Source organism: Theropithecus gelada, chromosome 2, assembly GCF_003255815.1.
Source record: "Theropithecus gelada isolate Dixy chromosome 2, Tgel_1.0, whole genome shotgun sequence".
NCBI lineage: Eukaryota > Metazoa > Chordata > Mammalia > Primates > Cercopithecidae > Theropithecus > Theropithecus gelada.
The window spans coordinates 100,108,842-100,135,896 of NC_037669.1; the positions used below are offsets into that span (position 1 = coordinate 100,108,842).

Below are 27,055 nucleotides of genomic sequence, written 5' to 3' on the forward strand. Positions count from 1 at the left end.
AGCCTCCCAAAGTGCTGGGATTACAGGCATGAACCACAGCACCTGACCAGATTGTGTTGGTATCTTAAATTAGAGAAGCAGAGAAGACCAGTTGTAGTAACTTCAGTTCTTTTGGCAACCACTTCATCCCCTGTAGCGGCACTGGCAATACCTGGATCCCCTTGGATCTCTTTTATAGTTTCTCTATACTCTTCTCCCTGCCCACCAAGCTTTTATTCCTAGCAGCCCATATCTATACAGGGGACTGCCTTTGGGCTACTAGAGACACTGCCTGCGTGCAAAGAGACTGAAGTGCCTGCTGGTTGTAAGAAGGGTCAGTTCTTTTGCCCTAGGTCAGGACAACTCTGAGGTGCAACTTCTACTCCAGAGCTCTCTGCAGGATCAAGCTGAAGCTCCTCTTTGTGTAAGATCATGTCCTTGCTTGGATTCTTCCCTTTCCCTTACTTTCCCCATTCCCTTACTAGCTTCCCTTGGGAGCATTCCCTAATAAGTCACATGCACACAAATCCTCATCTCAGGGTCTGCTTCTGGAGAATCCAACCTAAGGTCCTTCCTGAGAATGTATTTGCTATGGTGGTAGTGGTGTGTGTATCCTTGCACTCTTCATGATAAGCTACAACTTCATCAGCTTCTTCACACACATTCACCCTAGACAGGGCACCTCCACACCCTCTTACATTTTCTTCCAGGGAAGTCAGCTGCTCATCCAGTCTCACTTGGTCTGTCCCACGAGGAAACGTCCCCTTCTCTCTGTCAGGAGGGACTTGTGGGGACTCCCAGGGCCCTGTAGATCCTGCTATCAACTCCTCTGTGGCATTGATGACTTTCAGGACTTCTGTGGAGATGTTGCAGAGAGAAACAGCAGAAAACTTCTGTTTGGTCCGATAACAGAAGGGGACAGAAGACAAGAACAGCACATTAACAATGACACAGAAATTCTATGTTATCATGACACTCATCATCATGAGGTTGATTCTGTAATTCCACACACAAACACCAATGTGCCGAGGAATGAGATTAAACTAGACACAGCAGAAGAGAACTGAGGGGAGGCCTGATTTGACTTTGCCTAGTTTCTGTGACTCATAATAAATTATTTCAGATTCTTGGGGAGGGAAGGAGGAAGGAGTGCTAGAGTGGAAGCTGTATGTCCTCTGCCCACTGCTGGTAGTTTAGTATCTCTTACCTTATTTGCTGAATAATATTATACTTCATCAGCAAAACTTCAATCTCAGACTGAAGTGTGGTCCAGTGGGTAGCTTTCTGGACTGGCATTTAAGAGACCTGGGCCCCAGTTCTGGCTCTAAATTCACCCAGTTATGGGACCTTGGCCAAGTTATTTCTCATTTCTGGAACTCATTTTTGTCATTTGTACAATGAGGGTACTAGAAAGAATTTCTCTGTAGTTTCTTGATAGACAGTGTATTAGCTCACACACCTATTTTCAAGCCCATTCTCTCTTGCTGTCTTCTACCATGGGGGTGAACAGGAAAATACTCAATTTTCCTGCTTCCCTTGCAGCGAGGTATAGTCATGTGACACAATTTTAACTAGTGAGTCCACAGGGAAAGACTGAGGAGTTTCTAGATAAGCTTTTGTTTTCCTAATCAGGGGAATTGGTGCATCTAATGTTCCTCTCTTCCTCCCCACTTGTTTCTGCCTTAAACATAGACATGCACCTTATGAGCCAGCAGAATTGAAGAAGAATGCCAAACCTCCAAGTGAGATGGGGCAGAAAGACTGAAGGAGCTTGGACTCAGAGAGCACTGGATTGGGTGAACCACTGGGAGTCATCACCTGCCTCTGGATATCATGTTATGTGAAAAAGATCCCCTATCTGTTGAAGCCACTGTTGGCCAGGTTTTCTGTTACCTGTGGCTGAACGTATTCCTGACTGACACAGGTCACTTCCAGCTTTTACATTCAAGGTTCAAAATTACAATCAATCCGGATTTGGGCCAACATCATTAATGGAGCAGAGGCACATCAATCCCAAAGAATTATCTGCATTTTGAGTTCATCTGAACATATAGCATCATGCAATAAGCTGGAGATCACTGTTGCTTGGCAGTCATGGTTTCCATCTACAAACAATTTTGTTTATCTCATCATATCATTTGTAAATTAGAAGTTGAATACTGCTCACAGGCATATTTCGTGTGACCAGTAAAATGTTTGGTAAGATATGCCTTTCTAAGATATCTGTCTGACCCATACAATCTTGACCAAAATGTTAATGATAGCTATGACTTGATTTTGCAAAATTTGTTCCTCCGAGTGGATTCTATTTTAGGTTTTGTCTCACTAGAGAAGGTTTCCGTTGGCCCTCCCACTTCACTAGAGAAGCAAAGGGGCTAAGTGACAAATTAGTGGCTGAGTCTATAGTCCAGAAGCTGACTCTGGGCTTCTACACTGAGGCACATGGTCTCACACCTGTCAAGCCATTCTGGAGTGAGGACACATGTGCCAGAGGGCTCCTCTTTAGCTTTAGCCTGTCTATTCCACAATAGCTGCTTGACTGACCCAATAGCCATGTTTCTGTTGGTTCAGGGGGCTTTGCTACATACCAAAAAGGTAGGGTCTGGGGTCCCAGGGGAATGAGATAGAGTGGAGGTGATACAGACCCACCAGAATAAGGGTAATGTCCAAGAGAACAGCCAGAGCCAGCTCTTCACCTTAGGAAAAATGTGCAGAGGATGTCCCCCACTTTTCAGGATCCTGTAGCTTGGTGTGGCAGATTTTGGAGACAAATTGGGCTCAAAATAATTTTGGCAAGAACCAGCTACCACTGCTTAAGCCTGTTTCAGAAAGGGCAATATTGTATGCATGAAAGCGGATTTGTTACCCTTTTATTAGGAATAAAACGTGTTTAGAAAGATTGTCCCTTATTTGGTAGACACAGTGCCTTTGTAGATCTTTTGAAAGAAAGATATATGACCAAGGGATTCAGAAAAAAAAGTTAGACAATAGCATGAGGGAGGGGAAAGCAAAAATTTACACAAATTTCCGAACAGCACAGGGCATTAAAGGTCCAAGGTATTAATGGAAAGGACTTAAGAGATGCTTAAACAGAAAGAGTGATCTGTATCCTGACTTCAACTGAACATACAATCAAAAGGGTAAGTTGACCATCAATACTGTTTGACCATCATTGTTTTATTCCATCTATAAACAGCCTTGTTTATTCAGTCATGAGAGTTGTAAGCTTGAAGGCAAATATTACCCATGCTTTTTGGCCTAGAATACCTCCTGTGAGATATGCACTTCCCAGTTCTCTGTACTCCCCATAGTTCATTCTACATCTTTATTGGGACCTTATGGTGTGCCAGCTCTGTTGCAGGTGCTGGGATAAAGCAGTGAACAAGAGGGATGCAGTTCCTGCCCTTGTGGCATACCTTTGGCCCTACCCCACCCACTTGTCACATTGACTTACTGTCTTGGCCCCTGAAGGCATTTGCATTTTCCCTTAAGTCAGAGTGAGGAGTCCCAGGCAGCTGGTCTGAGGAGAGCACCACAGCTTCACCTGGAACACCTGAGGTCTGCTTAAAGACCTGGACCATTTCAGCTTCCAGCTGGCAGAAGTGACGGATCGGGCCGGGCGTGGGGGCTCATACCTGTAATCCCAGCACTTTGGGAGGCCGAGGCAGGTGGATCACCTGAGGTCAGGAGTTTGAGACCAGCCTGGCCAACATGGTGAAACCCTGTCTCTATTAAAAATGCAAAGATTAGCCAGGTGTGGCGGCAGGCGCCTGTAATCCCAGCTACCTGGGAGGCTGTGGCAGAAGAATTGCTTGAACCTGGGAGGTGTAGGTTGGAGTGAGTTGAGACCTGCCATTGCACTCCAGCCTGGGCAACAAGAGTGAAATTCCGTCTCAAAAAAAAAAAAAAAAAAAAAAAAAGAAGAAGAAGTGACTGAACAAAAACTATATGAAAACTGGAAAAGATCTCTTCATTGGTTGGTGTCCTTATTTTGCTCTCCACTGGGAAATGCAAATTGGAATCCACAGCAATTTCCCACCTGTAGGGAATCAAGTGTTTCTTGTCTGTTCCCTAGGAATGGGCTGTTTGCTTGGATCTGGGGGTGGGTATGGACCATGCACCTACTGGAAGTTGAGATAACTTGGATTTCAATAGCTATATGACAGGGTCAGGGCACCTAACCTCCCTGTTCCTTATTGTGCTCACTGGCCAGTGAAAGATCAGCTTTCCTACTGGGCTAACACTGACTTGTAATGTAAATGTCCTGTTCCCTGCCCAGTCTAGAGAAAAGTGAAAAGCACCTCCTACAACTATGTTAAAAAAGTTATATTTAGGTTTGATCAGATGAAAAGCTGGTGGAGATTCAGAGGTGGCTGACAGAGAGCCCTGTATATGGGAAAAAATGAAAAGCTAAAGGATCCTACCTATTTCTACTGCTTGCAGCCCCAGAGGGATGAGCTGAATGGCACAAATTGCGAGTTGAGAGCCCAGACAGAGCATGCCATTGTGGTAGCTGACTTTCTCCAGATATTAATCATAAGGGAGATCAAATATGGGTTTTATGGTAGCAAATGAGGGAGGACTGAAAGCATGGAGAGAGTCAGCTGACATAATAGGAGGCTTTGCAGAACAGGGAAGTGGGTCTCAAGACACTTGCAGCTAAGGGACCCACAGACGATGGAATGAAAATGGCTGGTAAACCCATGTAACAAAATTCAACCTTCTAGTGAGCAAAGAAATGCAAATTAAATAACACATTTATTAGATGCCAGATACACGCACAATTCTCTCTTTTTTAAAATGCCAACTGTATGCTAATATGCCTTAGTGCAGGTAGCATGTGTTGGACTTTGAGCTGTTGACCCACCGTAAGATGTGGATCTGTGCTCTGAGGCAGCCATGCTCTTGGTGTCCTGCTCACCTCTGAGAGCCCAAGTGTCCACTTCTAGGGTTCACTCTGTGTCACAGCCCCATGCAGAACACCAAATCTATAATGTCAGCTTCACAACCAGCGGGGCTGAAACAGTCCGCCACTTGGGGCACAGAAAGTGAGGAGAAGCACACTGGTATTGCAAGCCCACCACAGAGCCACGAGGGCAGAGGAACAGGAAGGTAAGATCTGACTCCTCCCAACCTGAGATGGAGTTTCCTCAATTGCTCGTTAACAAGGTAGTGAAACTGCTGTCAACCTCCGTGAAAACTCAGGCTCCCAGCTCAACTCACAAATGACACAGTGCTGAAGCAGGCCTTTATGACAGTCATTTGCCATGCCAAGGTTGCAACCCCACCTCAGTGGCTGTTTCAGTGGTCCCAATAAAGATGACCAATTGTGCAATTCATCCCAACTGTATAGTTTCTTTCCTCTAGGGAATGTAGGCAGAGTAAGACTGTTTTTTTTTTTTTTGTCTGAGGACCCAAATACACTTTACCTTAGCAGTCTCTCTGTCTTGTGCTTATATGCTTTCTCTCCATATAAAAATGTGTTGCTATAAACAAATTTCTACTCTATGTACTCTTCCCTATCAGCTGTTTTTCAAAGACATGGAGAATGCAAGGTGTTGCCATGGGAGATCTGAGCCTGTAGAATTCTAAAGGAGAAAATATTTTCATCTAAACATTAGATACATCTGCTCGTTAGCAATCTTTGTAAATTCTCCTGAGATTTTCCCAGTGTCATCATTCATTTCTAAGCTTTGTGTTGCACAGAAAAATGCAAATTCATTTCAAGCTGGAATAATCAGGAATGCTCTTTACCAGAATATCTTACTCTTGTGAATGAGTGAGCAGCAAGAGTGTGTTCTAATAATCGGATGTCTGGCTTCGTGGAGAGACACCACTTTGGAATTAAAGAGGGGGGATTCCAGCCCCAGCTTGACCCTGGAGCATGTGTGTCTGTGTGTCTGTCTCAGCTGGGTTCAGAGAGTCAGCTTCTGGCTGTGTGTGATGAGCTGGCCTCTGCCAGAGGTCCTGGGTATCTATTTATGTGACTTGATATAAGTCTTGATATATTATAAGGTGGGCAGAAAGGCTTTCAGGATAAAAGGATGTGTACATGTGCCTGGAGCGGAAGAGAGATTTTCCTAGCTCTACCTCAGGGGCTGTTCTGACACCTATAACAAGAACAAGAGCAAAAAGGCAAAAAAGGCAGATGCTGAAGGGACACTGGCACTCACACTTTTGAGAGATAGAGAAGCATACAGTATGATCCGGGTTCATGGTCAGCCAAGAAACAGAGGCAGTGGCGATGGGACTGCCACTTTAGGGTCTTGTGAAGGGCCTCCTTACCCTTTAGGGATAGCAGGCACCTGACCTAGGGCCCATCATTCCTTTAGGGGTCCATGAAAATATTTTAATTTCTTTTAAAATTAAAAGAAAAAGAATGAATCTTTGCACCAGGAACATGTTTTGATATATATTAGTATATTTATACCAATACAGTTGTAAAATATGATTTTTAAATGTGTTTTATGGAGGAACAGGCCCATAAAGGCACAAGTGCTTGGTCCCAGCAAAGCCACACACTGGCGCTTGTCTCGCTGATCTGGAGCCCCTCTGTGAGAAGGCACCTGGGCAGGACCTGGCTCCCATGGTGGTGGCGCAGCTGCGGCCTGGTGAGGCCTGTCCCTCAGGGCTCTGCCAGCTCCAGACATCCATGGGGGCCCTGAGTGGGCTCCTCCAAGAGGGCTGTACATGAATACATGGCAGACCCCTCCTCCAAGACTCCCCAAAATAACAGAGGGAGACAATCGGGGGTGCTGTGGTCTCCTACTGCGGACTTATCCTAATGAAACTTCCTCGTTTGCACATACAGGCCCATGAGGCCGGGGAAATTCAGCTTACACTGTCCGTGTGACTTTGGGCAAATACTTAACCCCTCTGCGCCTCCATTGTAAAATGGATATAACATCATCTAGCTCAAGAGGCTTTCAAGAAGATTAAATTAGATGGCATGTGTCAGGTGTCCGCCCAGTGTCTGGGTCGAGAGTTGTGCGCCCCTCCTCGAGCACCTCCCACCTGCTCTGCAGGCCCGCTTCCTGGCTGGAGGTGGGCACATCGCTGGTGAATGCCTGGTGGTTTAGCTGCCTCTCATTATGTACTGCAGTCTTGAAACATTTTTCTTTGACTATTTCATATTTCAAAGAGTGCCTTTTACCATTATTCCAAAAGGTTCAAGTTTGCTGCTCTTTCTTGTTTTTTCTTTTGCCAAGTAATAATATTTTTTTTAAAAAGCTGCCATAATCTATTATTGCCTACCACTACAATTTCATAAAGATGGGATCATACCACCAAAAAGGGAATAATAATATCAGAATACAGAATAGTCTAAGAAATCAGAGTAAGCAACCTAACACTGGCACGTGCGTGTGCATGCACACACACACACAGCGAGCAAGAGACAGCGAGAGCAAGAGAGAGAGAGAGAGAGAGAGAGAGAGAGAGAGAGATGTTCATTTCCATCATTCTGTTGTTTCCCAGTTTTTCATTCTGTTGTTTTCCCTTTACTGGGAGCAGACCGAACCATACACACTGATATGCAATGAAAACAAGGTATGTTATGGCCTTGAGGGGACCCTGTAAAAACCAGGCCCTCAAACATCATCAATGATTCCCTCCCATCACTAACTTAATTCCTTCTGGAAACATCCACTCTATGCCAAGGCACTGCATTGGGCCCTGCAGGGGATGCAGAAACAAGTGAGCCATGGTCCCTATCCTCAGAGAGCAGAGGGGGAAGCAGTCAGGAGACAACAGCAGTTAGCAGAAGGTAAGACCTGTCCTGCACTGTGAGCAACAGGCTGCGGACCTGCAGAGGGAACAACCAGGTCCTGCTAGCACGTTACTTTGGGGTAAGGTCTGGAAGCACAAGAAAGCTGCTGAGTCAATGGCACTGCAGCCCAGGGCAGGCTGTGGGAGACAGGTGGGAAAAGAGAGGCAGGGGGGAGGTCTTACAGTGCCCTGAATGCCAGCCTCAGGAGTCTGGGGTTTGTACCGCTGGCAATGAGGTGCCACTGCAGGTTCTTGCTGCTGCTGTTAACAGTAACTCACTGAGCACCGTGTGCCAGGCTCTGGGATACGTGAATCATTTGCCTTGCCTCATTTAACCCTCCTCACCACCCTAGGATGCGGGTACTATGATCACTCCATCTGATAGATGAAGAACTGAGGCTTAAGAGAGGTGACGAGGTTTTCAAGGAGCCAGGATTTGTATTTGGATCTGCCTGGTTTTAAAGCCCAGGCTAACACGCTGGCAGGAGAGACCTGCACTTCAGAAAGGTAATTCTGACTGCCACACGAAGAACAGATTTAGGGCTGGGGAGAACTGGAGGCAGAAAGTAAGTGTAGGAAAGAATAACTGCAGCTCCAATCAAAGGTTGCAAGGACCTGAGGTAGGGCAGCCACAGGAGGGATAAAAGCATAAAAGGTGCAATATTCTGGAAAGAGCGGAGAGAACGTGGTGGCTGCAGTGAAGAAGAGGGAGCTGGCAAGGTGCTGCTGTGCTTTCCAGCTGGGTGATCTGGAAGAAACTGACGCATTCAAGATTTAAATACCAGGAGGGAAGGAAGGGTTCACTAGGTTATTGAAATAAAGTAAAATACAACATTTCAGAGCTCCTTTTCTCACACAATCATGAAAGTGGGTGATTATCAAATGCCCAAGTGGAATAGCACCTGAGTCATTTGTTCAATTTTTCTTTTAAATTCATTATTTTTGGTGTCAAGTTTCCTGAGGGGAGGGGTGAAGGGCTAATACAGTCTTCATAATTGGCTGTGGTACAATCAAGAAGTTGGTGACAGTATGGGGCCCTCCAGTCCTCCTTTCAGCCCTGTGACTTACGAATGTTCCTTAGGGGGAGCTATTAGGGGACAGTGGACATCCAGGTAACAGGAAACATTAACAGGGTCATCTAAAGACATGTTTGAGCACAAAGGGGTGCAGAGAGGAATTACAGGGAGAGGTGAAAGGCCTTTTAGCAGTTCAAGTTGCATAAAATAAATATGTGTCCGTGCCTTCTCCCCTTGCCAAATGTTGTTCCCGAGAGACTCTTTGAGGGGGAAGAGAAGCAGCAAGGAGGGAAGCACCTCATAGTTAATGTGTGTCCATCCTGTGCCAGGTTGACTCTAGGCTTCTCATTATTTTATTTAACCCTGACAGCATGGCTGATATTTTCATCCCATCTTTAGAGACAAGGAAACTGTGGCTCAGTGAAGAAGATGCGGAGCTGGGACTTGAGCCCAGATGGTGGTTTCCCAAACCCATGCTCTTCCCCATTTGTCACACCAGCACTTCTTCCATGTGCATAATTCCGTGGACACAGTGGACTGTGGGAAGTGATGGTGAAACAGAATCTGAGTGCACAATCAGATCAGTGAACAACAGGTCAGGAAGAGAAGGGTCTAATGACAGGGAGTCCTCGGGTCGTTCTACAGCCTCTACCAACTGACACCAACCAGAATAAGTGCATTAATTTGGAAAGCCAAAGACCAAGCCACGCCACAGAGCTGGAGATCTGTCCAGCACAAGTGCCCATTCTGAGGCTTCCAGAGCCCACCTAGAACTGAGCTGTCAATGACCATGAAAGGATGTGCTCTATAAGAAAACCTGTTCCAAGTGTAATCCAGACGCCCAGTCCACTCATCACTCCTCTGTCTCGTATTACATATGCTGTCCTGGCTTTATGAAATGCTTCCATCAAACTACCAGAACAAGCAAGAAAGTGTCCAAATGCCTTGATTTCATGTATTTTTCTCCTTTTCAATGGTAGGAAAGAAACTCCATATGTCCTTCTAAATATTTGACAGAAATCTGCTAGAAAAATTCAATGCTAATATATTTCAGTTCTCATGAAACATAAGGCACTCCGGCAATGCCACTAAAACCCGTCAAAATACATTCTCCATGAACAGACTCATGTCCCTGAAGAGTGACTTGATGCAAGAGGGTGGTACAGAATTGTGGAAAGAAATTGGAACATGAACTTAATAAATTAGCATATGTAATGCACCGAAACATTTACACATAACAGAGATTAGAGGAGAACTGACCTCTAGGAAGGTTTGGGTTCTTAAGTCATCCAGGTCTTGATGGCCAAGGCCATCTATAAAAGAAATATTTTCCTTTCTTCATGGTGACTAAGAAATAAATTTTAAAAGTATAGTATTTGTAGTTTAGTTCCAATGATCTCTATGTTTCCCTGAGGTCATTTTCTTGTTCTTCTTTGGTGGCATCTATTTTGTCTGATGCTGGCCATATCAGGGCCTGGCAAGGGAAACAAAGGGGGGAAATGGGGCCATCACCTCTGACCAAACCTACTCTAGCAGGTGTAAAGCAGGCAGGAGGAGTTCCTTTCTTGGCCTAAGAGGTAATCATAGCCATTTATCTTTTTTTTTTTTTTTGCTTTTTTATATTGACTGTTCCTCAGACAATAGTTCTTAATATTGATTACAAACATTTCTAATGACTGGTGGTAATCAGGGCATGTGCTTGGCTCTGAAGAAGTCCAGTGAGACCTGAAATCACTTTTCACATTTGCTTGGAAAGAAGGTGACACATGGAAGCTGAGGTGATCTCCATAATGTAAGGTCCTGCCTGTCACTTGTCCACTTCAGCCTTTCCAGGTGCTTTCTACCTCACCAGAATATAAACCGAAGCTTTCTGCATGGCCCACCTGGCCCTGCTTGCTCTAGCCCCTGCCCTCACCTCTCGCCGCTTTTCCCTTGGCCACATTGCTCCAGCTGTCCCTTGGACTTGTCAAGGTCATTTCTGTCCCTTGGACAGAGGTTTTCCCTTGGACTTGTCAAGGTCATCTCCACCTTAGGGACTTGCATGTGTTCCTCTGCCTGGAAAGCCCTTCCTTTAGATCTTTTTCCTGATTGCCGTTTGGGTCTCAGTTCAAGACCCTTGGTCAGAGAGTTCATGACTATCCAGGACTCTGACCTCTGCCCTACGTCATCTTCTTAGCACTTATCACTATCGTGCATCTTCCCTTTCATGTGTCTACATGTTTACCACTGTCTCCTCCAACAGAAGGTAAGTTCCACGAGTGCAGGGAGCTTTTTTCTCTTATCCATACTGCATTGCAGCTCCTCGAACAGCTCAGTAATTGTTGAAGAAGTGGGGAATGAGCAGGGATTCAAACTCCAGAGCTTGGGCTACCACCTCTCACAAGAGAAGTTCAACATCTCTCTGTCTCCTTTTAAATGTTGTCTCTTATCTATTGCTGGGCCTGCAAACGAGGAGGGTCCATTCATACCTTCCTTGGGGTGAAAATTAAGAACCTGTCTTTTCTTACATCCCTATTCCCCTCCCAAAAGAACAAGCTAACAATTGTCCAAACACCATTTATTAAAAAGCTGTCCTTTTTTGACCTGGTGTGGAAAGTGAGTGGGAATTGCGAGATTAATGGTGAGTTAAATTTAATATATTTTAGGCTGTTCTTCTGGACTATTCTGTTACATCTTGTACTAGTAGCTCACAAATTTAATTACTGCACCTTTAAAACATATAACATCTTAATAAATGGATCCTCTTCACACCTCTTATTTTTTCTAAACATTTCTAAACTATTTTTGACTGTTTATTCTATCAGATGGTTTTGATTTTTAGACTCTCTTTTTGAAAAGTTAAAAGATATCTGGTTCAGATTTTGATTTGCATTGCATTAAACCTCTAACCTAATTTTGGAAGAATTCATCTTTACACCATCTTTCTTCCAGTGAACTGCTAGATTTCTTGGAGATCTGCAGTTTTAACTTTTTAAGCTTTAACTTCACATTTTTTGCTCTTATTATGGATGGAGTTAGTTTCCATTCTATGCCCCATCCCATCAATGGTTTGAAATTCATATGTAGATTTTAGTTCAGGGAAGGTTAATGGCTAAGCTACAAACCTCTGAAATGGGAGGTTCCGCTGTAAATCTCAGAAACGCTTGAACCACACTGTGTAATTATGTCAAATGATGTGGATTTATGAATAGATCTGGTAGGAACAGATACTTTCTTTGAATAAAATGGATTTTTATTTTGCATTTAATTGTGTCCAAGATTGCTGTATTCTTGTACAGGTTCTTTATACATCAGGTAAATGTTCATGATCTGACCTCATCTATGCTTTCAGTGCTGCCTGGGACTTCCAACATTTCTCCACATTGTTTTCTTTACATTTGATGCAGTAGCTATTTTAAACCCTCTCTACAATGTTGAACCTCCAATTCCACTATCCCTTCACTTTCAGAAAACAAATTTGCCTCAGAAAGACAGATGGCGAGAGGGGTGGGGGGTAGGGGAGAGAGAGGTAATAAACATATGGAATATAAAACCTCCTCAACTTCCTGACATGAAATTTACCCACTTAATTGTGAGGTAGGAGGCTGGGCTCAGACACTGGACCAAATTGAGGACTAGTTAAAACAGGGCCAGGATAGAAGCAGCTTTCCGTAAGACACCCCACCAGTGTGCTGTGTCAGTTTACCACTGCCATGGCAACACCTGGAGCTTACCACCCCTTTCCATAGCAACAACCTGACACATTACCACCTTCATCTTATAAATTTCTTCATAAACTGCCCCTTAACTTATATGTAATTAAAAGTATAATTACTATATTTATGTAAATATGACTGCAGAAGTGCCTCTGAGCTGCTATTCTGGGCACACTGCCTATGGGGTAGCCCTGCTCTGGAAGGAGCAGTACCTCTGCTGCTGGTATACACTGCCGCTTCAATTATAGTTTCTGTTTAGCATCCTCCACTCACCCTTGAATTCTTTCCTGGGCAAAGCCAAGAACCCTCTTGGGTTAAGCCCCAATTTCGGGGCTCACCTGCCCTGTATCACTTGTATCTGGACCAATTTATCTTTGCTGTTCCAATGCCTATGCCCCATCTGTTATCTGAACCCCATCTCCCCGTATCTCCAAGGATCTCTTATTGTTGGGCATTCCGATTTCAGTTTGTTGTTTCCCTACAATGAAAACACAATGCTTGATGAATTACATTGTAATATATGCTCCCCCACCGACTCCCCACCCTGCACCCCTGCCCCCCTGGCTGCTTCTCCAGGTTTTTCTTTGGATAAATAATTGAAAGTACGATTGCCAGATCAAAGGGTATGCACACTTTGATTCCTTTGGATTACCAATTACCAAACTCTAATATGTGCTCCCACTATTTTATGGTGGCAGACTGCCTGTTTTCCTGAACTCTTACCAACACTAAATGTCATTCTTTTTGTTTCTTGATACAGAGTCTCACTTTGTCACCCAAGGTGGAGTGCAGTGGCACAATATTGGCTCACTGCAACCTCCATATCCTGGGCTTAAGTGATCCTCCCACCTTAGCCTCCGGAGTAGCTGGGACCACAGGTGCTCACCACTATGGCTGGCTAATTTTTGTATTTTTTTGTAGAGAGGGGTCTTGCTACATCGCCCAAGCTGGTCTCAAACACCTGGGCCCAAGCGATCTGCTTGCCTTGGCCTCCTAAAGTGTTGGGATTAGAAGAGTGAGCCAATTATCCTTCTTTTTAACCATCCAATTTATTAGGCAAAAGTGGCACCTCATTAATTTAATTTGTATCCTTACTGATTGAGCAAATGATAAACTCTGTCTTGTTCATGGCCATTTTCTCTGTACTTCAATAGTGCCAGGCACATTGAGACACTCAATAAACATTTGGTGAATTAAAAAAATGAACATGCTAACCATATGGCAAGTTCTGGGCAAGGTGTTATATTAAATACAAATTGTAATACAATTAAAGTTGAATATTTTTTCATATGCTTATTGGCCATTTACATTTTTTTTTTTTTTTTTTTTGGTGACTCGCCTGCTTATGTACATTACCCTTTATCTATTGGAGTTTGATATGGTTTGGGTCTGTGTCTCTGCCCAAATCTCGTGTCAAATTGTAATCCCCAATATTGCAGGTGGGGCCTGGTGGAAAGTGATTGGATTGTGGGGGCAGATTTCCACTTTGGTGCTGTTCCCATGATAGTGAGTGAGTTGTCTTGAGATCTGATTGTTTAAAAGTGTGTGGCACCTCCTCCCTCACTCTCTTCCTCCTACTCCAGCCATGTAAGACATGCCTGCTTCCCCTTTGCCTTCTGCCATGATTGTAAGTTTCCTGAGGCATCTTCAGCCATGCTTCCTGTACAGCCTGTAGAACTGTGAGCCAATTAAACCTCTTTTCTTTATAAATTACCCAGTCTAAGGTATTTCTTTATAGCAGAGTTATACAGAGTTATAATACAGAGTTATAAAGTTCTTAATTCTTCACCCATTATATATTTAAGCACTATGTCTTCTTAACTATTCTTTTCCTTTTAATTTTATGGTTTTGATGAACATAAGTTCTTAATACTTATGCAATCATATATTTCAGGCTTTTAAGGTTTCTGGCCTTTCTTGTCCTAATGTTACAAAATATTCATCTATAATTTATTCTAGTAATTGTGTAACTTCTTTTACTTAACCTTTTAAACTCCTGCCCATTGAGAATTTATTCTTGTATGTAGTATGATGTATGAATCTAATTTAGTTCTGCTTGTACTACATAATTTGTTAATCTAATATTCCTTAAAGAATCTTTCTTTGATATTAAATGTACCATTGTCATGTCATAATAAATTTCTGTATTTTCTATTGTGTTTCATTAATCTGTTTGCTTATTCCAGTGTTAGCCCCACTGCTATAATTACAGTTGGAGTTTTCTTGGCTATATTTTATGCACTTATTCTTCCAGATGAACTTCAGAGTAACTTCATCAAGTTTGCAAAAAATCTCATTAAGATGATTGGAAATCTGTTAAATGTATGTATTAATTTGGGGAAAACTAACTTCTATAAAAGTGTGAAGTTTTCCCATCGGTACACAGAATATGTTTCCGTACTTATTCAGTCTTTATGTCTCCTAGCAAAGCTGGTTAATTTTATTCACATGAGTTTCATACATTCGTAGTTAAGTTATTCAAGGGCACTATGTATGTATATATATATGTAAATGTGTATGTGCATATGTATATTACATACAGTAAAATTCAGCCTTTAAAGGCAAATAGTTCTATGAATTTTGACAAAAGCATGCAGTTGAGTAGCTACCACCCAATCAAGATTTAGAATATTTCCATCAGACCAAAAAATTCCCTTATGTCTCTTTATATCAAACTTCCCCTCACCCCATTCTCTTGTAACCACTGGTATGTGTTTTGTCTCTATAGTTTTGCCTTCTCCAGAATGTCATGTAAGTGGGAAATATGTAACCTTTTGAGTCTTTTTTCCCTCAGCATAATGCTCTTAAGATTCATTGACATTGGTGCATTTATACTTGTTTACCAGCTGGTGAACTGGTGGACAACTAGGTTGTTTCCAGTTTTTGGTGATCGTGAATGTTTTGTGTGTGTGTCTGTGTATGTAGACATAGGTCTTTATTTCTCTTTGGTAATACTTAGGAGAATTTTTGGGTTATATGCCAAGTGTATGTTCAGCGCTGTGTGTACTTTTGCTGCTACTGCAAATAGAATTTTTTCTTTATATTTTCTGAGAGGTTATTGCTGTGTATATGAAATTTTTGCTTATGTAGTACTCTTTTGTGATAGGCCACCCTACCAAACTTATTTCTAATAATCTTTTCAGTTGATTTTCTTATCTTAACTCAGAAATCTAAAGTCATCATAGTTTTGTTTTCTGCTATCTAATATTGGCAATTTTTATTTCTTATTATACTGGAGAGAATGCCAGACCAATGTTGAATCAAAGAAGTAGTAGAAGACATCTTTGTTTTCTTTCTGTCATTTAATAGTAATTTTTAAACTTGGGGTTTATGGATGGGCTTCATGCAATCAGTGACTTTCCAATTTGATGAAAATCAATTTCTTTTTTTATGCTTTATGGAGAAGGGGTTTACAATGTTCATCAAATTTGTAAAAAGGTCTGCAATCCCCAAAAGGCTACCAGTCACTGCTGTTGAGTTTTTGTCTTCCTACTTTATCAGAAATGGTTGTTTAACTTTATCAGCTGTTAGTTTGGAATTCATTCTTCATTCAGTATTTAGGAGTATTTTATGAATTTCTTACTATGTCAAACATCAAGCTAAGAATTTAATAAAATCATGTTTCTCTCCCTTTAGCCTGTAAATATAACAAAAAATGTTAATAGATATCCTAAAATTAATATTATTACATTCTTAGACTACATCCTGTCTGGTAGTCATAAATTATTACTTTAATTCATAGTTAGAAACAATTTGCTAATACGTTGAGAATTTTTGAATGTTTATTCACTCGTGAGTTAATTTGTAAATTTTTGGTGGTGTGTGATTTTTTGTGTGTGAGATTCAGAACTGGGGTGCTTTCCATTTTTTTAATTGCTCAAGAACAGTTTTATTAGTGTGAAGGTAATTAGTACCATGAACGTTTAATGGGTTTTATTGTCAAAGTTACCTGAGACTAGCTTCTTTCTGAGAAATAATTCCTTGACCACTTTGCCAATTTCTTCTGTGGTCTGTTCAGATTTTGTAAACCTTCTAGAGCCAATTTTGCTCATTTATTTCTTTAGCAACAATACATATTTGCTAAATAACTACAAATATTTGTCTGTAAAACAAATCTTAAAGCCACACATATTATTTTTTACACATATGTACGTGCTATTTGATTAACAAAATACACATTTATGTAAAAGCATTTACAAATTCATCTCTTTGTCATGTGTTTCTTTGATTGGTAGTAAAATGTGATGTTCATGATGTTTTTGATATTTAAAATGAGCTCTCATCAAGAAAAAATATCCAGGGCCTCTGGTGCTTCGAAGTGGATTTTCTTCATCATGTTACAGAATTATCTTTCTATTACACTGAGAGAGTTTTTCCCCCAGTGGAATATGTGTTGAATGTTTCCAAAAGACATTTTGGCATCAGTTGAGATTATGATGTGCTTTTAAAAAATAGTACTTACTAAATGAGTATAACAGTGGGGTTTCCTGCTTTTCACTTTATTTTGCATTCTTGGAATAAAATATATGAGTTATGATATGTTACTCTCTTAATGTTGTGGAATTCAGTTTGCTAGTATTTTCTTTAGGATTTTGGCATTTCTGTTTATAGGAGAAACTGATATACATGTTTTTCCTTCTTTAGTTTTTATATTTTCTACCCAGAGATGTTTTCCAAGAGCACAATCTTGCTTATTCTAGAGAACTTCAGATTCACAGTATCTTTGCTTCCTCTTCCCCCTCCCCAGAGTTTCTTACTTTTGGGCTTCCATGAGGTGAGAGTTCTGAACCAGTGCCTTGCTTGCCAGGCCTTTCTACTTAAAACCTTTTGGAGTAACTCTGCCTTTCTTTCTTCAAACCATTTCTGTCCAGCACCTCATTCTACTGCTGTGACTGGGGTGATATCCTTATCCTGGCCTTCCAGGTAACACCTGCATTTTACAGGCTTGAAGGTATGTCTGCATTGGAGTTCTGGGCAATCTTTCCCAGTCCATCTTTGCCTAGAGAGGAAGATATTCTGCTTCTCTCTTTTGAAGATCCAAAAGAGAACCTAGAACTCTACCTTCCTGGCCTGGCAGGTCCTTCCCCAGGACACAGTTGTGGGAATGAAGGGTGCAGATGAGCATGAGTGAAATAAAACCTCCTCACCTGTTCAAGCACTGTGGATAAGAGCAGTAGCTCTAAGTGGACAGTTAAAGCTTCTCTTTTTTCCTAGGGCAGCAGTTAAATAGAAAGTTGGGAAAGAGGTGTTAATTCCTCAATAGGCATAAGGCCTACTGAAATCAGTGTAGTTTGGAAGTTATAAGTCAGTATCTAATACTATATTCACTCTAGCAGCAAGTGACGATGAGGCACTCTTCTGAAATAAAATGCTCCCTGGGTTGTAGGGTGCTATAGCCTCATGTGAATGGTTATTTTATGAAAGTTAGACACATATGGACAATACTTTATTTTATGTTAACATCATGACATCAACAAAATTTTTTTCACAAGCACATTAAACTTGAGAAACCCAAGTCTCTGGGTTTTCTCAGACAACAGTCAATAAATCTGCTTCCTTCACCATTGACCAGGATTGTGTTTCCATGTGGCTTGGCTTTAGTAATTGGGGGGCAGCCATCAGAAGATGCACAAATTATTCTCTTGTTTGAGGGAGAATGACATTTATTAGTTCAGAGAAGTCTCAGTACTTTGATGAAAATTATTCTATGAAACTATAAATACAATTCAAATTTTTCAAAATTGAAAAAATGAATATTATTCTATGAAATTATAAATGTAGTTTCACTCTTTAAAGTGAAACTAAGAGTCAGTTTGAATCCCAGCAGAGATGTCTGCTGGTTGTTGACTCCCTTGTGAAAATAAAGCACAATGGCTCAGCTACTTATGATAATTAATAAACAAAGACTCTTAATAAAAATGCTTTAAGGACACTAGATGTACAAATTTGGCTATAGTGCAAGATTTGCCTAATCTAGTCCTTTAACAAATGCTCATGTTCCAAAAGATTGACACATAGGACATCTTTTTTCATATACAGTATTGTAAATGATACTTATGTTAAGAAGCAAAAACCTATTTATTCTATTGCATATCTAGAACTTTGGAATTTTGGAACCAGAAGGGAACTTGGGGACTGCTGCTCCAGGCCTGGAAAAATTAGGGGGTTTAGAGGAGACTTGGCCCCTGATGTAGTCTCCAAACTCAGGCCAGGAGTCCTTAGTCCTCCTTTGCATCCCTCTTTAGGAGGGCAGCAGCTGCATCCCTAGAGGCAAAAAGAACCACTTTAGCCAGGACTTTCTTCCAGAAACATTGGCATGGCTAGTGCTGTTGGCATGGCTGCTCAGTGGTTGGGGAGAAACAAGTGCTCATTCCCAGGCTTTGAGGACCACGTGGTTTGGAAGGCTGACCACGGAGGTCTGGTGGAACCAAGTTATTACTTAAAGAAGAAACATGACCTTTCAGGAATCCAGTTCCCAAGAAGTTTTGATCTGGCCCCAAGCTCGTTCTTCAGCTGGTTAAATTCAGGTTCCAGTGCCCATCCTTAAGTAATCACTGGGCCCCAGCCTCCAGTCAAAGGAAGACATTAATCCAACTGTAGGGATATGTTTGCCTGCAGCAAAGGTTTGAATCCCATCAGGTAAAAGTATGTTTCTAAAATGCTTCTGCTGCTGCTGGACAGGATTCTGTAGCTCCAATTAGATGGGATGTTATACTGAGGATACTGATCTGCCATTGATGTCACTATGTCTACGGGCATATGCGCATTCCTCTGCTTTGGCTCCCAAAGAGCAGGGACAGTGATGGAGGCCCTGGCTGAGCTCTGCCTCTGTATGAGGCAAGCCTCCTTTTGGTGAGATAAAGCCTATCAGTAACCAATTTGGTGGTTAGACTTCCTCACTGCTTATTCACAATACCAAAGTAAGTATTTGCAATTTGGGGATGATACATTTTCTTCTGTTTGTCTTAGTCTGGGCTCCCCCAGAAAATGACCCTGAGACAAAAATTGGGGTGTACATGGCTTATGTGGGAGGCAGTCCCAGGAAACAGTGGCAGAGGAGTGGGGAAGTGAGACAGGAAAGGAAAGAGAGTCAGTAGAGAAGACTGCCTTATCATGTAGTTTATCAAGTAGTTCATCACTGTGGGTGCCACCAGCTACATATGCTGAGGGAGTCAGTGCGTGGCTCAAGCCTCAGAGTCACCATCCCAACCGAAGCAAAAGAGCTGGGATATTTACAGCCTTCCATCAGTCACTGGTTAGCGCCTCACTCCCGCTCCTGGGAGTGGCATTTCTCTGGCCCTTCCAGCTAGTCTTCTGATTAGGAAGAGGAGCTCCTGCTACTCAAGAGAAGGCCCTCAGGTAGCTGGACTTTGGGCCAGTGTGCACTACCATGGTTAAGAAACAAGGGTGGAGCAGTGGCAGCTTCTGGAATAGTCACATTACCCTAGATCTACTCCCGTGTGTGTGGTGTGTGTGTGTCTGTCTGTGTGTGTTGCTCAGACTAGTGGTGTTGGGGTCATGGGGACATCACAGTTAACTCTGATCCTGAAGATGGTAACCTAGGGATCTGATGTAGTGATTTCCACACTTACACTCTGCATGGCATCAAGGAGCACCAAATGTAGTTACAGACCCACAGCATGACACGGCAAGTGTTGATTGGGAATCAGCACTAAGCTGTTCCTTCAGTACCAGCAGATGGATGATATTTCATGACAGTGAAGCTTATTTTCCTAAAGCTACAATAATTAAGATTTGCTGGGCTCCTGCTATGTGCCAAACCATACACTACATAATTCATTCCTCACAACCCTATAAGGAGGTATGATTATCCCCATTTTACAAATGAGGCCAAGATGTATTTATTCAATCAACAATGAAAACCTGGACTGGGTCCTAGGGATCAATTAAAAAGCAAGACAGACATGGGCCTGTTGACAGGCTGTGAGCAAGTGCAGGAACCGTAGGGCAACCTGGCCACTGAGTGGAGATAGAATTGGAAGGGCCAAGAAGGGCCTGGAGGGTCAGGAGACCAGTTAGGAGGTGAGGTAGAGTAACCGGGCAAGAAATGAATCGTCATGTTCTAAGTAGCAGTGAGTTAAGCCATTAACCAACACCACAGAGTTTGCAAACTGCATGGTTTTGTTTTTCTTTTTTTTTCCTTTTTTTTTTTTTTGAGACAGGGTCTCTCTCTGTCATTGCCCAGGCTGGAGTGCTGTGGTGCAATCATGGCTCACTGTAGCCTCAACCTCCTGGGTTCAAGTAATCTCAGCCTCTCAAGTAGCTGGGACCACAGACATAAGCCACCATGCCCAGCTAATTTTGTTTGTTTTTATTTATTTATATATTTTTTGAGACAAGGTCCCACTCTGTCACCCAGGCTGGCGTCCAGTGATGAGCCTCAACCTCCTGGGCTCAAGTGATCCTCCCACCTCAGCCTCTTAAGTAGCTGAGACTACAGATCCACGCCACCAACCCTGGCTAATTTTTTGTATTTTTAGTAGAAATTGGGTTTTTGCCATGTTGCCCAGGCTGGTCTGAAACTCCTGGGCTCAAGCGATCTGCCTGCCTTGGCCTCCCAAAGTGCTGGAATTACAGGCGTGAGCCACTGCACCTGGCCGGTTATGCTTCAGACTCAATCTAATCCTAAAACATATCTCAACACTTTTCTGTTTTTAAATAATATTCAATACTTAACCATATATTTCTGTTTTTCTTTTTCTTTTTCTTTTCCTTTTTTTGAGACGGAGTCTCACTCTGTTGCCCAGGCTGGAGTGCAGTGGCACAATCTCGGCTCAGTGCAAGCTGAACCCAGGAGGCATCCTGGGTTCATGCCATTCTCCTGCCTCAGCCTCCTGAGTAGCTGGGACTACAGGTGCCCACCACCACACCTGGCTAATTTTTGTATTTTTAGTAGAGACGAGGTTTCACTTTGTTAGTTAGGATGGTCTTGATCTCCTGACCTTGTGATCCGCCCACCTCGGCCTCCCAAAGTGCTGGGATTACAGGCATGAGCCACCATGCCCAGCCATATATATATATATATACACACACACACACACACACACACACACACATATATATATATGGCTATATGGATTTTTACATGCACAAGAATATGTTTGAATATTTAATTCATTGATTCATGGTAGACTAGGAAGGCAAGACTTGAACTTTGAGAAGCTGACACATTTGGGAATCTGAATAAAGCCAACTCTCTTAATTTCCTGCCTAATTAGGGCCAGGGCAGGATGGAGGTGCTTGTCTAAGTCCCCAGGAAGTCCCCCCAGTAGCTCCTTCTTTCTCTGCTTACATTCTGCCCAGGGGAGAATAGCGTACATTGATGGCTGTGCCTCAAGGAGGTTGCTCCTTGCAGAATGATGAAGGGTGAGGTTGCATGACTCAGCCTGGCGCGCTACTGGTACAGTGAGAGTTTTTAGAGCCTTGGGACCATCAGGCAGCAAAGCCAGTAGGAGACAGAGTCATTGTAAGAAAGAATGTGATATTCTCCAGATACTGTCTGGCTCTAAGCTCCAGCATACAAATCTGACTGTAATGTGGCATCAGTTATCAGTTCAAGTAACAGAGAGGATCAGAGCCCTTTACCATTTGCAACAGGTTGGAGTCCATATCCCAGTGAGGGGCTCCTCGTGGAGACCAAGCTCCACTCTCCACCTCACGGACAATCTGGGAAAAGATTTATGGGTGAGGACTTGACGGTTATGGAGGGTGGGATGGGAAAAGTGAAAAACAGAGTTCAATTTGTTGGAGGGTTCAGGGGCTCAGCAGTAATGGTCTTCAATTCCTCCTCCACAGGACCCCAGCTTGGCTGCTGAGCAGATGAAGGCAGCTCCTTCACCCATGCATGTGCATTAACAGCAACTTCTTAGTTTACACAGTATACACTCGGGACACAGAAAACACCTGGGAGGTTTCTCTCTAACAAATCATCACTCTGAAGATAAAATCGCATCTTTGGCTCATTGTAAAGGAAGGGCCTGTGATTTAAGGCCAAGCAGGTTTGTGATGCAGCCTTAGCTCTGAAACTTACTAGTTGTGAGCCTTTGGTAAGGACCTCAATGACCCAGCTTCAGTTTCTTCTTCTGCAAAAATGGCCTGCTTCTTTTTCAACGGATTATTTAAGGACCTAATGAACATGTGTACAGGCACACGCACAGAGGAGACACAGAGGAGACACTCAACAAATGTTAGTGTGTTCCCTTCCATCGGAGGCTGGCAGGGATATTCTGACTCTAAGGTAGCAAGTCTAGCATAAACGTGCTTTGAGAAGCTGTAGAGGAAACCCCAATACTGGGGGACAGTGGGCAGAGCACTGACTACGGGGAGGGAGCGTGGGATTCTTTTATGCCAGAGGTTGGGTTTATCTTCTGTGGTTTTCAAACTGTGTCCTTTGCAACTCAGGGGCTACTGGGGGTAGGAAAAGGGGAGGAGGAGTGTGGTTCTGAAACTCAAGTGGTTAGAGCTTTGGGGACCCTAAGACGGGAATACTTTTTTTCTGTGTGAAATACTGGGATTCCATAAAAAGACTGTTTGAAAAAGGATTCTGAGGCTAAAACAAACAAACCAAAATCTGAAAACTGCAGAGAGAAACAATCCAGAGGGCCACTTTGAACACGAAGTCTCCTTAGCATGGAGCAGAGCTTCATCATTGATTAAAAGAGGGGTTGGCTAGATGACCTCAATCCGTGGACAAAATTCCTCAGGGAGAGGGTGGAGCAGGAAATAACACTGATTTTTACCAGTGAGAGGGATAAGGGGCACTAAATCATAGACTCAAAGCCAAGGGGCTGTCTTGATGAAAGATAGTGGAAGGCAAGAGTTCTTGGGAAACTTCCATGGTGCTGTTTTCCTGATTGTACCACCCAGTGCAAGTTAAGAAGGGTTCTCTTAGGCTCTCCTAAGTGCACAGGGTTGGGCATTTTAGAGAGAGCTCTTTGGGGACCCAGCACCTCTCTGCACCAATATAGAATCTCCAGCACCTCACTGCAGAAGCTTGAGCTGTCTGCAGGTGGCTTCACAGCCCCTTACCTTCTTCAGCTCGTCCTGGACGCTCTGGCTGTTGTCTTCAGAGGACAGACTTTCCTTCTGGTTCTCAGATTCTGTCTTGGGCTCAGACTCCTGATCCTCCCCTGAAGAAGTCTCCTTTTCACTCATTTTCATTGCTAACTCGTACAGCCTGTTTCTCCGTTTCTCCTCTGTGGTGTTTATGGGAGTCCGGGGGTCCCGAGCCTCATTGCTGATGTCTGTCTCTGATAAATCATCCGACACCTAAATGAAAGCCAGAATCATGAGATGAGGAGCCCTCTGCTACAGCCATGTTGCCTCTTGTTCCCAATAACCCCTGACTAAAGGAACATAGGAACATATAGTCTAGGAAAGTAACAGCTTTCTTACCTGGTCTGTTTTCTTTTCAGATGGACTTTTAGTTTTTACCTTTACTTTTTCAAAGGCGTGAATTTGAGAAGGTAAGCCTCTTTACTCAGAAAAGTGTTTGAATTCAATTTTTTTTTTTTTTTTTTAAAATTCACAGACTACTCTCTGAGCTCCCACCATGGGCAGCACTGTGCTGGTGAAAGGATGCTTGGAGAACCTGACCAGCCCTTGCCTGGGTCAGCTCTGTAATGAAGGAGACACACTAAAACTTTCCATATTCACTTTCAAAAATTGATACTGAATAATTGTACATATTTATGGGATACATGTGATATCTGATACATGTCTACATTGTATAAAGATCAAATCAGGATAATTAAGATATCCATCACCTCAAACATTTATCATTTCTTGGTGTTGAGAACATTCCAAATATACAATAAATTATTATTTTTGGAGACAGGGTCTCACTGTGTTGCCCAGGCTGGAGTGCAGTAGCTATTCATAGACCTAATCCCATGACTGATTAGCATGGGAGCTTGGAGCTGCTTTGTTTCCAATCTGGGCTAGTTCACCCCTCCTCAGGCAATCTGGTGGTCCCCCGCTCCTAGGAGATCACTATATTGATGCCAGACTTAGTGTGGACACCCAACCAGCACAGCACACTATAGCCCGGAGCTCCTAGGCTCAAGCGATTCTCCTTGCCTTAGCCTTCCAAGTAGCTGGGACTACAGATACATGCCACCATGCCCGGCCCAAATATACAATAAATTATGTTAACTACAGTTCTCCTACTGTGCTATCTAACATTAGAACTCATTTATTCTATCTAACTGTATTTTTGTAACCAGTAACCAATAGGGTGGGAACGGAGAGGAAGAGGTGTTGGCTAATGAGTACTAACTTTTCGTGGTGGTTGAGTGCAGAGAAAATGATGTGTGTGGCTGGGATGTGGTGAAGGGAAGGGATTCTCACAGCCCATAAATAAGCACTTGATGGGAGGGGTTGAGGATTAGGGAAAGCTTCCCTGCAGAAGGGACTCTGAATTGAGATTCAAAGTTAACAGTCACCCAGCTAAAAGGGAGAGAGGGAAGAACAATATTCTAGGCAAAGGGCCTAGATTTCGAGATGGTACAAGGACCTTGCACGTTTGTAAGGAATATTGTTTGACATTCCCTTAATGATTATATCTCCTGCTCCAACTCTCCACTTGCTGAATATCTCCTAAACTCCTTCTGTGAGTAAAGCCTTTACTAGGCCTGGGGAACTCCAGGAAGACATAGAGAGTGTGACTCTTCCTCTATTCTTGGCCTTCAGTTAGACAGATGTGTGTTGAAGTGTTCATATGTACATAATATGGCATACCATGGGGTCACTGGACCCAATTTTACTTTTTGAGTTTCCTCTTGGAGTTGTTCTATCTATTTGTAGGGTTTGATATTTTATAACTTTTATTCTCTTAGAGGGCTTCTGAAGAACACGAAGAGAATTTACTTATTTTTTAAATAAAATATAACTCATTACAATTACCATATGGGTTCACTGGACCTTTTTATAAATCTAAGATATATAATGGGATCTTTGTGATCTTATTTTTCCTATCTTTTGAAACATTTTGCTATTTCATCATCCAGGGAATTATTTTTTATCATTACTCACCAATTATTCCAAATTATGCTAAAAAAGATGAAAAAATAAGTAGAATATTGAAATTGCCTAGAAGGATGATTCAGTAGTGACATAAATCATCACTATTTTGAATCTGCTTTTAGTTTTCACTGCATACAATTGAAAATTCCAAAAACTGACAGAGAACAACATTTCACCATCATTAGATGACTCAGAAGATGAATTCAAAGAGGACAGCAGGTCTCTAGATTCTAACAATAATGGTGAAATTGGTTATATTATTGAAATCTCAGACTAAGAGTCTTCAGATGACAGTGTCCCAGGTGAATTTTCTCAAGCTCAAGAACTGATGAGTAAATATTATCAACAATATTAATAAGGATGAAAAAGAAGTATGGTCTTTTCATCCAGTTACTCATTCAACAGGAAGGACTTCATCACAAAACATTTTGCAACAATAATCTGGATATCTTGTTTTTTAAAAAGACGTGTGATACATTCTTTCATACTTTGTTTGTGTATCAATTTTACTTGAGAGAGTTTGTAATTGGATAAATTCTAAAGGCAGATGTCTATCCAAAGCTGATTAGAAGAAAACAGATGACATAGAAATGAAAAATATCACTGAATAATTAAGAGAAAAACATCTATTGGAAGTGATTATTTTTTTTCTGGTCCCGAGTGAGAATTGATTAGGGAGGGACTCATGTGAAGTAACCTGTACTCCTAGCAGCTTGAGAAGGGGGAATTCCTTTGCCTGGGATGTGGAGGTGGTCCACAGGAAGAATGACCTCTGAGCAGGTCATTCTTGTAATGGGACAGGCATTCTTGACGTAGAAGCAGCAGGACCAATAGGACCCAGGGCGCATGAAGCTGCTTGCATAGTTATAGGGATAAGGTTCAGAAGTGGAGAGAGTGAGGAGCCGGGTGGTATGGAAAAATCAGGTCTGGGTCAGTCTGTGGAGGGTTAAACACCAGTCTAAGAAATAGGGCTTTAACTATCAAATAGATTTTCTGCTATTGTTGTAGTATGCACTAAATTAGCCAGGAAATCAGCAACTGGTTACAAACTCAGCCCTGGTGACCTTCTCTTATCATCTCTACACATGGAGCTGTCAATTCATGTTAACTCTAGTTTACTTTTATTAACATTAAGCTTTGGCCTAATTATTGCTTGAATATACAGACCATGAAAGACTAATTTACAAGGCTAAAATAGTTAACCCAAAAGATGAAACCTGCTTAACATGATTTGTCTACGTTTCATGTCTATTTATCACGAGAAATTATGAGGAATTATTGTGATTCAGTCCACATCCAGCAAACACGTGTTGAGCACCCACTATGTGCTGAGCACTGTGCTTTACTGGGGCTCAAGGGTGGGAGTGACACTGTTCCTGCCCTATTGGAGTTGACAGTGTGATGGAGAGAGGAACATTGAACCAGACAATTGTAACATACTGGGGAACAGAATAACCACACGTAAGGGTTTGATGATACTCAGAGGAAGGGCCCTCATCTGGTTGGTTAAGGTAGATATTGTCAGGAAGGGAAATTAGAATAGATGATAACTGA

General features: G+C 42.4%; 1 protein-coding gene and 1 long non-coding RNA gene across 5 annotated transcripts in view; one reads left to right on the top strand and one right to left on the bottom strand.

Annotated features, from left to right (window-relative positions):
* LOC112618544 overlaps positions 1–27,055 on the top strand; it is a 127,978-nt gene that overhangs the window by 68,892 nt on the left and 32,031 nt on the right. The gene's annotated exons all lie outside the window — the stretch shown is intronic.
* Positions 1–27,055, bottom strand: part of MYRIP (myosin VIIA and Rab interacting protein) — a 410,104-nt gene that overhangs the window by 24,896 nt on the left and 358,153 nt on the right. For 3 of the 4 annotated variants that reach the window (XM_025375656.1, XM_025375654.1, XM_025375657.1), the window contains 2 exons: positions 23,507–23,746; positions 678–872 (listed from right to left, as the gene is read on the bottom strand). In XM_025375656.1, coding sequence (XP_025231441.1) covers positions 678–872; positions 23,507–23,746 — 435 coding nt within the window. The remainder of the gene's footprint in view (positions 1–677; positions 873–23,506; positions 23,747–27,055) is intronic. The other variant, XM_025375655.1, reaches the window with a different exon arrangement.